The sequence below is a fragment of the Condylura cristata genome, unplaced genomic scaffold (genome assembly GCF_000260355.1).
Source record: "Condylura cristata isolate star-nosed mole 26May11 unplaced genomic scaffold, ConCri1.0 scaffold00037, whole genome shotgun sequence".
In the NCBI taxonomy this organism is placed as follows: domain Eukaryota; kingdom Metazoa; phylum Chordata; class Mammalia; order Eulipotyphla; family Talpidae; genus Condylura; species Condylura cristata.
The window spans coordinates 1,931,573-1,946,149 of NW_004567138.1; the positions used below are offsets into that span (position 1 = coordinate 1,931,573).

At 43.4% G+C, this 14,577-nt stretch overlaps 1 protein-coding gene across 3 annotated transcripts in view; it reads left to right on the plus strand.

Moving 5' to 3' along the window:
* JARID2 (jumonji, AT rich interactive domain 2) overlaps positions 1-14,577 on the plus strand; it is a 241,792-nt gene that overhangs the window by 186,097 nt on the left and 41,118 nt on the right. For all 3 annotated transcript variants that reach the window (XM_004693301.2, XM_012732943.1, XM_012732942.1), the window contains one exon: positions 11,735-11,911. In XM_004693301.2, coding sequence (XP_004693358.2) covers positions 11,735-11,911 — 177 coding nt within the window. The remainder of the gene's footprint in view (positions 1-11,734; positions 11,912-14,577) is intronic.

A 14,577-nucleotide genomic window follows, 5' to 3' on the forward strand; every position in this document is an offset into this window, starting at 1 on the left:
ATGAGGGAGTGGCTTAAGCTTCTTAGCGCTGTGCCTTAACCTGTTGCGCCACCAGGGAGGGCCCATGCATGACATTTTCATGCCATCTGGAGCTAAATTTAACTTTTGAGCCATGATTTAATTTATTTACTCTTATTCAGAAAGATCTATTATAGCCTGTTCCATTAGGATGTCAGAAAATTGCTGCGTTGATGACGGAACATAGTTATGAATGTTTTAACTGTGAGGTGGATGTGAGTCGTATGAATGAATGTGTTACACATACCTGTACTTTTAAAAATCATAGTTTCTCTGTTTGGGCAAGTTGGAGAGGACCATCCTTAGAGAGATGGCTCATTGCTGAGCTGAATGATATCAAGGAAAATGTTACAAGCTACTCAGCGTGGCTGTTTCCAGTTGCTGGGCAAAAGAGAATCATGTCTTTTTTGTAGCCACAATTTAACCCCATTGAGTTGCCTAGTGGAATAAACTTCTCATTGAGTGAAACCCAGAAGCTGTTTAAGACAATTTTGGAAAAATGCTCTGAGCTTTGGAAAGGTATCCCTACACATATGAGCCTCACATTTTTTTTAGCTAATATATAGTAAGTATTTGACATTGAGTTTTGCAGTTTCTAACTCATCTCCCAAAATTTTGAGACCTGAGTTATGAAAAGTGAGTATTATGTTTAGCTTTATTTAAAAGTCATGTTCTTTTGAAGTCAGGTGTGTTTAGCGGATCTAGTCCTAATGGTGGAGAGTGAGAGGTAACTTGTCTAGTGTTGAGTGTAACCAGATACGGGCAAGAGCACAGTGACCTGGACTGGGCCTCGCATCCAGGTGTACAGCACCACGTCAGCTTTCTAAAACTGAACCTAAAGCCTGTATAAGCGACACTTTTCCTCTTCAGCACTTGAAGTAGCTGCGGACCCCATCCTAGGAAGCTCTGTCTCAGCTGCTTCCCAGGAGCAATAAACTCTACTTGCTCAGCCTTTCTGCCTCCCGTCTTTCTTCCTTGTGGCTGGTCACAGAAATTGGGACAAAATTTCTAGTACGTCTGCATTCCTGGCAGTCTGGTGCGTTTGATGGCATCAGAGGGCATATTTTAATATGTGGTTCTTTGAGCATTATTATTAAAAATAAGAAAATAACTATTTATGCATAGAAGAATGGGGGTATACACCAGAGGTGTGGGGGTGAGAAGATTCACCAGAGACCTATTGGGGAGCAGAACAGGCAGATCTATTGCAATACGCTGCTGAGGGGAGCATCTGTTGAGACAGGACAGTTCTGCTGTGCCATGTGGGTCAGCTCCCCAGCTGGGTATGGAAGTCAAGCCATCCAAGTGATAGTGTCGAAACCTAACCCCTTATGCCACTAGGGAGGAGCCTATTTGATCATTATTAAAGCTCATATTTTGAAGTGTGTGAAGATTAGATGGTGTAAAGGTACTCTAATAATTTTCCGTTTAAGTAAAGGGAAATAAGGTGTCCTACTTTGGTATTTCATGTTCCCCTTTGGAATGTCAACAGAAAAGATGAAATATATATAAACTCAAAACCCAGCTGTCAGACACCCCCACTCTTGCCCACCTCCTTGCTGGAATACCAGGCAGCCTTTTAGTGCCAGTGCAGTCATGTGTCACTGTGAGCCGGAGGGGTGCTCTTGCCCATGGGTTGAGACGATGTTGAGGTACTGGCAGGAGAACAGCAGTTCCAGAAGTCAGGCTAGTGCAGTCTATTGACAATGTGGTGTTTGTGGGTCTTTGTTGACAAAACACTGGTGAGCCACACTTTTGAGGATCTCCTGGGTGCCACCCCCCTGCCCCACCACAGAATTGAACTTTACTTTTGTAATCTTTTTTTTTTAACAGTATCACAGATACCTGTTCCATTTTGTGCATGTCTCATCATTTATCTAATTCCTAATTTACATTAAGATGTATTTCTTTTGGATCTGAAGTGCTGATGACGCATGTCCTCCACTAAGTTTTTGCCTCATTTGGAGTCTTTTCAGGCAAATTGACATTCCCAAATCTGATGAATATTCTTAGACCTGAATTCTAATTCAGATTTTTCCTTTTTGGTGCAATTTCCAAACCAGCTAGAGGATTGCACAGCCTCAAACTCCCATGTTCAGTATTAAGTACCAGTCACTCCCTCCGTCACCCTTGGGTGACAGCGGGCACTGTTAGGAAGAGCAGACAGTATTTAATAAGCTCATTATTTAGAGGAGGGAAAGCCTGGCTGCAGAAATAATGAAGGAATCGAATCAAAGACCTGGAAGTAATATTTGTTGCCAAGGATTACAGATCATTCTTTTCTCCAGGCTCCAATTATGACCTGTAATACTCTCAGCGCTAATTTAGAATATGTAAGAGAATGTAGCTGGAGACTGACAGTGAGCGGAGTTTTGTTTGTCATCTATTAATGATAGCCAGCAAGCCCCAGACCATGCCTTCTCCTCAAAACTCCATTTAAATATCACCATAGAACACCTTAGGTGGAGAAAACAAACTGTCATTAATACTGGGGTTAGTTTATAGACAGAAACACATCAGCCTGTCATTCAGGGTTGAAAAGCTTTCAAGGTTTTTCAATCTCGTTTAAGGCAGTCAGGGACCTCTCAGCTAAGTTTGGAAAGGCCCCCTCCTTTCCTATTTAATATCGTGACCTAAAATTTCTAAAGAAAAGGAGCATGGAATGAATAGTGCAGCCTGGCCTGAAGTGTTTGCCTGCAGTGTATTTATCTTTAAATAGCTGCTTTGAAGGGGGTCCACATGTCTCCTGCCAGAGGCATAATTAGTATCTTTCACTGGAGCATGTGGAGAATAGGGAGAGGAGGGTGGAGAAAAGGGAAGGGGGGTCGTGGTGTTCGGTGCCTGGTGCCGCGATGGGATTCCCACCATTGCTGTATTTTCTGTCACCTCTCTAGTTACTCTTAATGAGTTCTGTCTTCTTCTCTTTGTTCCGACTATGATTATTAGCAGATTAAAAAGCTTAACATAGGCGAGCGGTGGCAGGTTAAATGATTCTCTTATTTACATTTGCTTCTTTACAGGCCACTGCAAACAAGGGGTCTCCCTAAGGGAATTCCTGAAACATGTCTACACACTACATACATTCCCGCTTCTGACCATGGTGGTCGCAGTTCACGGGCAGTTGGCTGGGGGAAGAAGAGGGCTCGTCGGGGCCTGGCAGGCTCCTGGACAGAGCAGCACTGGCAGCCATTGTGAAGCTTCGCTTTCTGTTTTGGGACTGCTGCCTTTTGTTCCCGGGTTTTAGAGAATCTTCAGTGATCAGCTGTCGCTCAACTGCTGATTAATTCAGCAAACCTTTATTGAATTCTTTTTATATACTAGACACCTATTAAACAGATCTGAAACAGGAAAGCCGCGTAGGTGATGTGGGTGGGATCAAAGCTAATGCGAAGCTGATGAAAATACCCTGTGTAGGGTGGGGGGGTGGGGTAAGGAAATAGCAGTCGCCTGGTGCTGTCTGGGGTGGCTGCGCAGAGGAATTAACACTGGGGCTGACTTTGTGCAAACAGCGAGGCTTTGAAGGAGCTCTGCAGGAGGAAGGGATCAGGGCTTGGGGTTTATTTGGTGGAGGGTTCCCTGTTCAAGCAGCAAAGTTAGGGAGGCAGATTTTGTAGGCCTGGGACTAGTGTATTGGGCACTAGGAGGGTCTTTACCTTTAGTCAAATGACCATTTGAGGTTGTTGTAGGGTCATAGGCTGCCAGATAGGCCTGGGGCAGGTGACCTTTACACCGCCATCAGCTTGCGTTTCCTCACTTGTAAAATCATTATTATTATGTGGTGTGGGCAGCACATGATTACCGTGCAGCTGAGCTAGTGCAAATGGGGGTGAAACTGGCCCTGGTGGCATCTAGAGTGGTCATCCCAGGATGTCCACTTCCCACTTGCCTGTGAGTTTAGTCAGGGAGAGGGGCTCGCTGAGGATTGGAAGCAAGTCTCAAAGACCTGCTGAGTGAACAGCAGGGCCTAGAAAAGGTGGCCCAACCCGGTGAGCTTTCCGAAAGATGACGGCAGTCTGCTTTATTGGTAAGGGGCATATATTTTGATAGAGTACTGGCTTTGGGTATTGAGGATCATAAATTCTAAGTAGGACAAATGCAAAAGCCTGAGGTGATTTAGAGGTCATCTAATGAAAGGGGATTAACCTGCTAGAAAGCAATTAAGTAATCCTCCAATTGCCAGGAACGCTGTGGTGCTAATAATGAACTAACTTGAGCAGGCCAGGGAGACTATATTATACGAGCACTTCGGGGGGGAAGACACACTGTCACAGTGTTACAGAGGCAGTGTTGCCTGCTGCTCAGTAACTGAGTTTTGGTCCTCATGGCTTCTTGACACTGGGTTTTGGTGGCCACCGTTTCTTTTCTCCAAATCACACCTGCCCTTCCTCCTGTGCTTGGTTTTCCAACAGAGCCTGTTTCACATTGCTTAATGTTGCTGAGTAAGCAATTTAATTGCCAGGCTAGTTTATCAGGCTAGTTAAGCAGAAATGTGAAACCATGGGATTGTTTAGCTTTGAAAAGGGGAAGGATGGATCCTTCTAATTGCTCTGTGACCTTCATCAATTGTTAAGACGCTAAGACGTTTTGCTCAGAGGATTGGCCCTACTCCAGGCCAGCTGGCCTCTGACCAGGCTGTGCCCTCCTGCAGATAAAGCAGACTCCCATTTCCTGTCCAAGATGGCCAGCATATGCACAGCGCTGCTGCTCACCTCCTCTCTGGCTTTCTTAGTTTCTAAAGAATTCCTGATCTTTCCTGCCCTTTCTAATTCTATTTAGATAGTGTAGTTATGGGGATAGGCCTGTTCTTGTTGGAGTAACTTGGGGCTGCTGAGGTGTCCTTCCTGAGGCACTAACGTCATGGTAAGCATATCCCAAAGAAGGCAGGGGGCCCTTCCTCCCGTGTTCATGGTGTCTGTTCAGATTTTTTGATGCTCTGCTAAGTGAAGAGCACATCAAATTGGTGTGACCTTAATGAAGTTACTGCAAGTCATATGGCATCTTGTGCACTTGATAGATGAAAGTTACATAGGTTAATAAGCCTGTTTTCTTGCTGCTAAGGATTCATGTATTCATGTGAGATGAGATCCAAAGACCTCATTTCATTTGTATATTTACTTTGTAAGTTTTAAACCATTTGTACAGTGCACAATGTGAAAAAGATAGTGCCGTGAGTATGCCAGCTGTTTATTACACTTTTCTCTTTGCTTTCTTCTTAGAGGGTCAACATTACAGGGAGGGTGAGTGGTTCTTGCTGAGTCCTGCACATCAGAGCTATGGCAGAGAGGACATGTGATCTGATTTGGGCCCTTTCCTCTCTAATGGGGACATAGGGGACACAGGTTATGGTTCCAGGATGTGAGTGGGAATTGGAGAAAGGAGGGGCATCGGTCACACTATATGGAAGTCATGCCTTCATCTGTTCTCGAATCTTACTCAGCTGAAGGTTTCCATCTCTCATGTGCATTGTTCTCGCACATTCCAGAAATTCTAACCATTGAATTCATTTTGCATTTCCACACTCCCTAGATTCTTGTCACCAATCTACTTTCTCATTTAGGAAAGTGGATAGAAAATGAATTGCCGTTTGCTCTTACCTTGTAAAGTGACAGCTTGATTCTACAGCTGCAAGTTGTTTTTGTCATTGAATCCATGTTTAGCCTAATAACACCAATTTAGTGAGCGTTTTTATGTACACTACTCCACAACCCTGAGGTCATCAAAATTACCATTATACTCTGCAGACAGGTGGTCTCTGAGTCTCATGGCATATAAGCAAGTGAGTGCCAGAGCTGATGCTCCTTGGATTTCTTTTCAGCAATTCACACCATTTTGGGGGATACGCACATGTTAAAAGGGCAGTCCAGCATGCACATCACTGCACAGACAACTCCTTATCCTATAAAAGAGGTTCTTGCCTTTGTGTTTGGTACTTGGCTTCAAGGACTTTGCCCAAGCCCTGCTGCATGTACCTCTGGTGGTACCAGGAATGACTTGCTGAACATTTTCAAATTTTAACTTGACAAGCGGTATTTTCATTGACAACATAAATATGAATCCTTCTGGGAAATCCTATTGTGAATTCTTGCCTCATAAAGTAAAAGGGTCATCTAGAAGAGACAGAAGGATTCTGTCTTGTGCATTACAACTGTTTCCATGTGGGGGTGTGAGTGTGTGGGCGTGGAGACATCTGACCCGCGGTGCCTGGATCTGCCTGCTGCGTGCAGGGTTGGATTCATGCACCAAGGCGCTTGTTGCAGGCGTTTGCTCTGCTGACTGTGCAGCCTCTTGGGCTTCAGCTTGCTTGTCTAATTCAGGAAATCAGTAAATAACTGCCCTTTGATTCTCCAACCCAGTCCCTACCAGTTCACTTTGAAGGCTTATTTTTAATTTAATATGACAGCGTATGCCATTATGTTTGTGTATTCTAAAGCTCAATCAAAAAAAAAATGCTATTTCAGTGGGCTCAGTTCCAAAGTTTATTGGGTCAAGCTGCAGAATTCTACTCCCCTGCTAAGTGACAGTGTGCAGGGAATCCCCAGAGTCTTTTTTAAAATGAAGCTGAACTATGGCTGAAGATAATGGGAGAAGGGCTCGTGTGTGTGTGCGCGCTCGCGTGCGCGCGTGCGTGCATAGAATCATGAAGAAGAGCAGGATTTTACAGAAACCACAGTCCAAATTAGAGAAAGCCAACTTTTGGATTAAAATGATTTCTGTTGTGGTTGTAACATACCACAGTTTGATTTTTGTCCAGATGAAAACATTTGGTTTTCACTTCAGTAAATATTGTGGAGACATTGCCAGCTAATTCTGAAAAGTAATGAAATACGAGTTTGGCAAAGCGCAGATGCGTTCTGTACTCCCGATTCCGCTTATCTGATCCAAGTTCAGGGTTTTTCTTTCTTCCTTTTTCTTTTCTTTTTTTTTTTTTTTCCTTCACATTTGCCGGTGCACTTGAATAATCAGGAGAGAAAATCTGCCTGTAGCTTTAATAGAAAACTGTAAATATTATATACACTTCTATATGTAGAGTATAAAATCTTCCCATCATAAACCTCATATAACCCTTAGCTGTTAAAACATTCATTTACCTTTCATCCATGACTCCCACAAAACTAGTTTGTGAAGCGGATGTGTGGTGTCGTTGCGTGTGTTTTCAGCCTCCTCTCAGTTGTTCATTGATCTTGTGCATGGACGCTGTAACCCTGCGAGTACCAGGCATGGCTCCAATTAGGGCTGCCTAGACCCTTTTCTCCCTGTCCCTGCAGGTGACAGGCAGCAGGTGGGCAGTGAGCCCTGCCCTATGTGGGTTGTGTGTGTCAGGGAGGGTCTCCTTCAGGAACAGCTTCCACTTGAGAAGTGCCTGCCTCTGCAGCTGTGCTCATCCCTCTAACTTCCCTCTCCCTGACCTGAGTGCCCCACCACCATGAGCTTTTTCAGGATTGCCTCCCCCCAAATTCCAAGAGGAGATGGTCCCCTAATAAAGTGTCTGGGTAGGAACTTTACCTCTTACATGCTGGAGTTTAAATTGAACATATTTTAATGAAAATTAAAAAAAAAAATACTATCTTCCTTTTTCAAATCCTAAATAATTGCCTTTCCATTGGCTGAGCAATGGATTGATTTGATTCCCTAGTGTATCCCCTCAACCATGTTATACTGAGGAATGTGGGATCATTTCACCAGGATAAAGAGCCCAGGTGCTGTGTGGCCTTAGGGTTTTAAAATATCCTTTCCTGCTGTGTGTGTTGCATATTTTCCTTCTTTAAACTTACTTGTTAATTAGATAATTGAACTTGGAGCTAAGCTAAGGAGAAATAAATTTGCTATTTATGAAAATCTTTGCTACTTCACTTATTTAGATGACTTTTTTTTTTATAAGTTTAAGGCTGTTATGGTTATTTCCTAGGAATTAGCCTATAACAGCCAGTGTTTCTCTATCACTTTGCTTATAAGAGGATCTTGCTGGTTTTGTCCCAACAAGAGACAGCTTTAAATGCTTCCTTTCTGCCAGTGCTGCGGTCTGGAACACTAGCTTAGACGTTCCATTCCTTTGCAAGTGGATGTGTTGTCTAGGTCCTAGAGGGACTTGCAGTCATAACAGAGCTTGGGAACACACAGCGTTAGACTGATGGAGTTAGACTGATGGACGCAGCCTTTGTCTTTTTGCATCAGTTTGGATTGGAATGTTAATGAGATATAGGGGATTGAGGACACCCAGGGAGATGATAGAGGTCTGTCCATATTGAGGAATGAAGTATGTCTTGGTAGTGGCTTCCTGAGTAAAACCTAGAAGGGGACAGTGGCTTTAACTCTCCACAGTGGGGTTGGGGTGTTGCTATGATAGGTGGCAACATATCAATCCTGCTAGCACAGGATTTGAACTAAGGGCACATTCTTGTGTCTGTTAGTCGTTAACTGATCTTCCTGCCTGAGGTTAATTATTAGTGCTCATTCATGCTTTCTCCCAGTGTTCCTTTCCTACATCAGGGCTTCTACTTTTCTACCCAGTTGACCCCTTCACTACCTGTTTTTTTTTTTTTTTTTTAAACAGTTTCTCTCTCACTTTTGAAGATTTATTTATGCATGCAGAACTGGGTAAGGCCAGAAGTACAGGGGTGATGAGAGGATTCACCAGAGACAGAGCGGGAAGCAGAACAGGCAGATCAACTGAAATATACTGCTGAGGGGAGCAATGGGCAGGTCACCAGAGGTCGGCCTAGCCGTGTGGGTCAGATCCCTGGTGGGGGATCGAATTGGCGCTGAAGAGTGGCTTCGGCTAGCTTGGCAGTGCTGCGCTTTAATCTGTTGTGCCACTTTGCTACCTGTTTTTCTTAATACCTTTAGGTCCAGACCAACACATCAGTGACTGACTAGTGACAGAACCACCATTCCGTGAAAAAGGTCTCTGCTTTTCACCCTATACCACACACATTTAAAGGAATCAGGCCCTTTCCTGCTTGGGCTGCAGAGCCATTTGCATGATGACTTTGCATGCTTCTGAGTTTCAGTTTGAGACAAAATTGCCCAGAAGCTGTCCTATTCCTTCCCGGTCTTCCATTTCCTATTTGACATTACCTTTGCGTTAGCCTCTGGCTTTCCTTCAGAATGTCTAGGAGGTCAGGCAGGTTTATATTTACTGAGAAGCTGCTTTTGTTGAAGAGATTACCCTCTCTGCTCTCTTTTGGATATTTGAGTGTTTGATGCTGATGCTAAACAGAGATACTAGACATTTTCTTTTGTCTGTTTTATTTCCTGGCAACAGGAAAACCTTGGGCGTAAGGAATGTGTTAGTCGCTTCAAATGGTTTATCCTAGGTTTTGAGTTTTAACATACCTTAAACAGATTTGTAAGTAGAAGTTAATTCCTTGTTTATTTCTTTTAAGTGCTTCCTGCAGGTTTTACCTGAAACACATTTTATATCTGCCTTATTCTGATCCCAGGCCCAACCTCTACCCTCCTTTTTATACATTATTTCCCAGTGCACTCAGTTGCAGTATCTATTGCATTTCCTGCTGAGGGGAGAGAGGGATACTACGGGGTAATGGCAGCGGTGGCTGAGGAAGTTACTACAGAGCTACACGAAAACTTTGGATTTCCGCCAAATCAGCATGAACATTTTGATCTAGAAGACATTTTGACTTGTTGTATTTCTTCTCGTTTTACCAAAGAGAAAAATTTAATGGTTGAGTTTGAGACTTTCAACGCAGTGTTCCCTGCTGTACACAGCATGTAACATGTTACGTTATGTCATGTCACATAATAACATGAGCTGGCATTTATAGTGAAATATTTTTAAAGCAGAACCTGTTGGGAATGATGATGTAACGTTTGTCCTGCTTTCCTAAAGGATTTACAAAGTTAGATTTGGGAAACAAGGTTCCAGTAGTACTGGTGTACTTGGCTGCGTATTCTGGAACACTCCAATTAGGAAAGAAGAATAAATATAAGAAAACATAATGTTTTTCAAATGGAAAAAGCCTCCCCTGCTCCCCCTAACTTTAAACTTATTTCTAATTCCAGTTTGTTTCTCCCCAGAGTCTGTGTCAGATTTATTGTAATACATATGTTGAGAACCTAGTTCTCATTGGAGGGGATTAAAGGAGAGGGAGGAACAAAGAGGAAATGGGTTTTTGAGAATGTGTCCAATTCTGCTGTCCGCTGAGCCCAGTGTCTTTGTCCACATACATTCCACCCAGAGGTGAAACCCACATTACTGCGGAGTTTGTATATTGGTCATGACTGCAACACGAGGAAGGAGACATGGAAGTGTCTGTGTGTGAGTCTGTGCGTCTGCACGAGATGCATGTATGTTCTGCCACTTCAGGTCCCTGTTTCCGTGAACTCATCCCATCTGCTTGTCTGCTTGTCCCATCCTCCGAGGTTGGACAGCAGTGTCTACCCATTGTATGGAAGTTGAAGTCTCCATTGGAGGAGGAGAGCAAACCAGTTACTTGTAACATCCTTGCAGATGTTACCCGGAGTATTAGTTCAGTTGTAACGAAGTAGGCAAGTGAAGAAATGATTTTCACATTTACTAATTTTTCTGTGACTTGATAGTAATGCATCCAGAAACATTTAATGAGAAAAAAAGAGTGAAGATGTTGCTAGAATTGGTTTTAGGAATTTTCCTTGGTGTTTTTAGCCCCCATTGATATGAAACAAAACACCCGTCGGTTGAGTAGTTTCTTTCTGATTGTCATATTTTTTAATAGAAAGAACTGACTACATAGTGTTTCTTTTCAATATGGAGCTCATATTCTGGTATTATTGCTGGAAATGAAAACAATTGGGTATGAGGAGGTGGTTAAGGGTTAAGGTATAAAAGGAGAATAGGATATGGATTTTTCAGTCATGTTTGCTTTTGAAATTTTTTTCTAACTTGCTGTGCAGGTGTTTGATAAATTTGCATCTTACCAGCCTGACTGACCTCACTTACAAATATATTATAGTTTCGGTGAAATTCCATGTCTTGTCATTCACGACATTGTTGCTTATATGTTGTAATCTGCCTTCATTTCTTTTGCTCTGATTGTCTCTTCTTTTTACAGCTATGTATACAATCAGGTTCTCCCTGGTGGTACGGCTCAGTGCTATCACTGCTAAGGCCTCAGTTCAACCCCCAGCCAGGAAGGTGACCCACATGGTCTCAACTACTCTTTCCCTTAGCAGTGTATTTTGGTAGACATCCACTGTCCTGCTCCACACTCTGTCTCTGGCCTACACCCAAGTTCTACACCCCAACCCCCAAACTCAAGTTTTTATAAAATCAGATAATTCAATATAAACAAAGATGCTTAACTTCTTATCTGTAATATAATATAATCCACAACAGGCTATTTTCCTTAGCATTGGGTAGATGTTTTTATTTTATTCTCTTTTCTCAATCAGTCACTACTGACCTGTATGTGTGCATATGTGCTTGTGAGTGGCACACACACATTATTCAGATGAGATTTCAATTTTTTAGTTTTGGTTTGGTGAATAGCATCACCCCCTCTCTTGCCTGGGGGATTTTGCTGGATGTCCTTTAAAAGGACACAGGTGGAATTTTATTTTATTTGAAAAATAAATTAAGATGGCAGTAGAGATGAGCAGTGTTGCTTTATCTCAGTCATGAGGATTTGGGTTCATAACTTAATAAATGTCTCTGTTTGTTGTGCTACTTCCAGGAGGGGCCAGTCTTGTATTTATGAGCCCTCTGTCTTAAACCCGCCAGGTTCCCCTGCGCTGCCCAACAGCATGGTATATTTTGGAAGCTCTCAGGATGAGGAGGACGTTGAGGAGGAGGAAGATGAGACAGAAGACGTCAAAACAGCTACCAACAATGCTTCATCTTCATGCCAGTCAACCCCCAGGAAAGGAAAAACCCACAAGCATGTTCACAACGGGCATGGTAGGTCCTCTCTTGGTTTGGGTAAAATAAGATAAAACCCAGCGCTTTGGGTGAAAGTTGGGGTAGATCATCTCCTCAGAAGACAATGATGAAGACTGGGTGGCTGGGTAGTCGCCGAGCTAGGTCCCGATTCTTCTTTAGACACTTAAAAGGTCAAGAGGTATGGAAAACAAAGTATAATCCACTGTATCCTAGACACATCCGATGTTAAGATGAGTGCAGACATTTGTCGGCTGTGAAGATAATAGATTTCATAGGCACTACAGATATGAGGGGCGGGGGTGTTCAGGAAGATTGTGTGAAGAAACTTGTGATTAGCTTATTTTGCTTTTAGCAAGTGAAGATCTTTATTATTCAGCATGTGAAATCAAATATATATTATACATTTTACCAATTTTTCTTTGAGGAAGATGACGAATAGCACATAGGGCAGGAAGTTTGGATATCAGAGAGTAAGTTGACTCTACACACTGCCCAGTGGTTTTTCAACAAGGGAAGTGACTTAATTGGAGTTGTGTTTTAAGAAGATTAAGCTGGCATCAATTACGGGGATTTCATAAAGGGAAATAAATTGAAAAGGAAGGAATACTTCGGAAGGCTGTAATTGTAGGCATCACCTGGCCAAAAGTAACAGGGAACTGAAGTATCACATACAGGTAGTGCTTAGCAGGTAAACACAGCACCACAGACACCAGAGAAGTCCAAAAATGAGGAGGTGGATGAAGAAGCACTGCAGGGGTAGTGTTGAGAGGCCTTGATAACATTCTGGGTGAGCAGGGGCAGGGGAAGGAAGCAAGAAAAGAGGCTAAGGAGAGTGGAGCAGAGAATGCGGGAGAGAGGTTGGGACTCTCCCTGAGCGTGTCCTGCCAGGTCTCCTCTCCACCTCATGTTCCTTGGGACACACACAAGCCACGGAGTGAAGGGAGAGCCTCTGTACAAATAGCAGAGAATCAGTGTTGTGGACAAGTGGTTGGCACAAAGGAAAGTTTCTCCTTGTTTCGCTCTCCATGACTCTGCACACGGAGCAGCTTTTTTTCTTGACTGGGAAATAGAGGCTCAGGACAAGCACAGTTTAGACATGAGAAGCTCCATTTCTAGCTTTTATTATTGTTGGGCATTTTTGCATATCAATTTAATGATTGTTCATCTGTCCCAGATACTTCTTGTTTAATACTTTATCCCCTGGCATCTTAGATAAGGTAAAGAGTGCGACCCCTCCTTTTTAATGACTTACAGTTTATTTGGGGAAAATGTGTTGATAATGCCCAGTGCATTATAGAAAGTGGTGGCTTGCTTTTAACCTTTCAGGTAAAAACTGTTTACTTAACTGAAAGAGAGCTACATATGTGATCTGGAGTTCAGGTGAACTCTTAGGGAGTTCAAGAATGTGGAATGCTGCGTGGACATTGCTGGTGGTGTATTTTCTCATTAGAAAGGGGGTGAGGGGATGTGCTTTGGAATGAGTAGGAACCATGGGAAAGAATTGGTAACACATGCCCTTCAGGCTAGGAGGAAGAACTCGAATGTAGAGAGGGAACTGTTGATGGTTCTAGATGTGGAAATAAGATGAAATAGAACAAGTTCAGAATGATTCCTCTGACAGCCTGAGGAGAGCCTGAGGAGTCCTGCCATAAAGTAGCTGAGATGAAGCCGGGCTGCAGTTCAGAGGCGCACGGAAGCATTTAAGTAAAATTGATCAGCTTTCCACAACTGATTGGGAAGGCCAGCTTGAAGGAAACAGAAGCAGAGTTGGGAGTTGATGCACAAGCAGTTAAGAACTTGGGTATCTTTGGAGGCACTGCGGGGAGGGGGGGGGCCCAGGGGCTGGGGTCTGGGGTCTTCTTCAGGGAACTGCTGGTAGAGGGCGTCTGAGGGAGCTTTCTGAGCAAGAATGAAGCAACAAAGGAGACTTGTGATCTCCTTTTTTAAAAAAAAAATAGTCTTGAGAAGGTATCTAGTTTTCTAGTTTTACCTTTTGTTTAGACGAATCAAGAGTCAATCAGTATAAACAAAACGTGAAATTAGACTTAGCTGCTGGCCTCTGAGTGCTCTGGCAGAGCAGTCCCACCGGTGCGCTTGTTTGAACTTGCTGGTTCACTAGATAGTTCCTCAGATTCAGCTCTCAGTGTCAGTATGATCCTCCTTCCTGTGCATGGATATGAATTTTCTTTTCATATGAGCTGCTGCAGGGTGATGCTGTGAAGGGGCAGTCATGACCCCCTGGCCGCTCATTCAGCGTCCACGAAAGACAGGCCGTCTGCATCCACAGACACACACACAGGCAAACTTACACATTTTAAAAATAATAAGAGATTTTACAACTGTAAACAGCTCATGTTTGAATGAAAAAAAAATGACTAAAGGGGGCTTAAAGTTTGCACTTTGGGGATTCACTTGTTACTTCACACATTGTCTGCAGTACTGTTGGGTTCTTTCTCTGTACTCATGAATTCTGTGTCTCTCGGGTGGGGTGTGTGTTGGGGGGCTAGTGTTGGGCCATTGGGTGGTTGGGCAGGCTCGGTCCGGGGAGTCTTTGCTGAGGGACCTCCTCACTGCCTTTTCTGACTCTGTGCTCATCCCTATTTCTGACTCTCTGTCTCTTCCTCCCTGTGCCATCTGGAGATGTGGTGTGGGATAGCTAGCAGGACAGCAGGGTGCACCCCTCA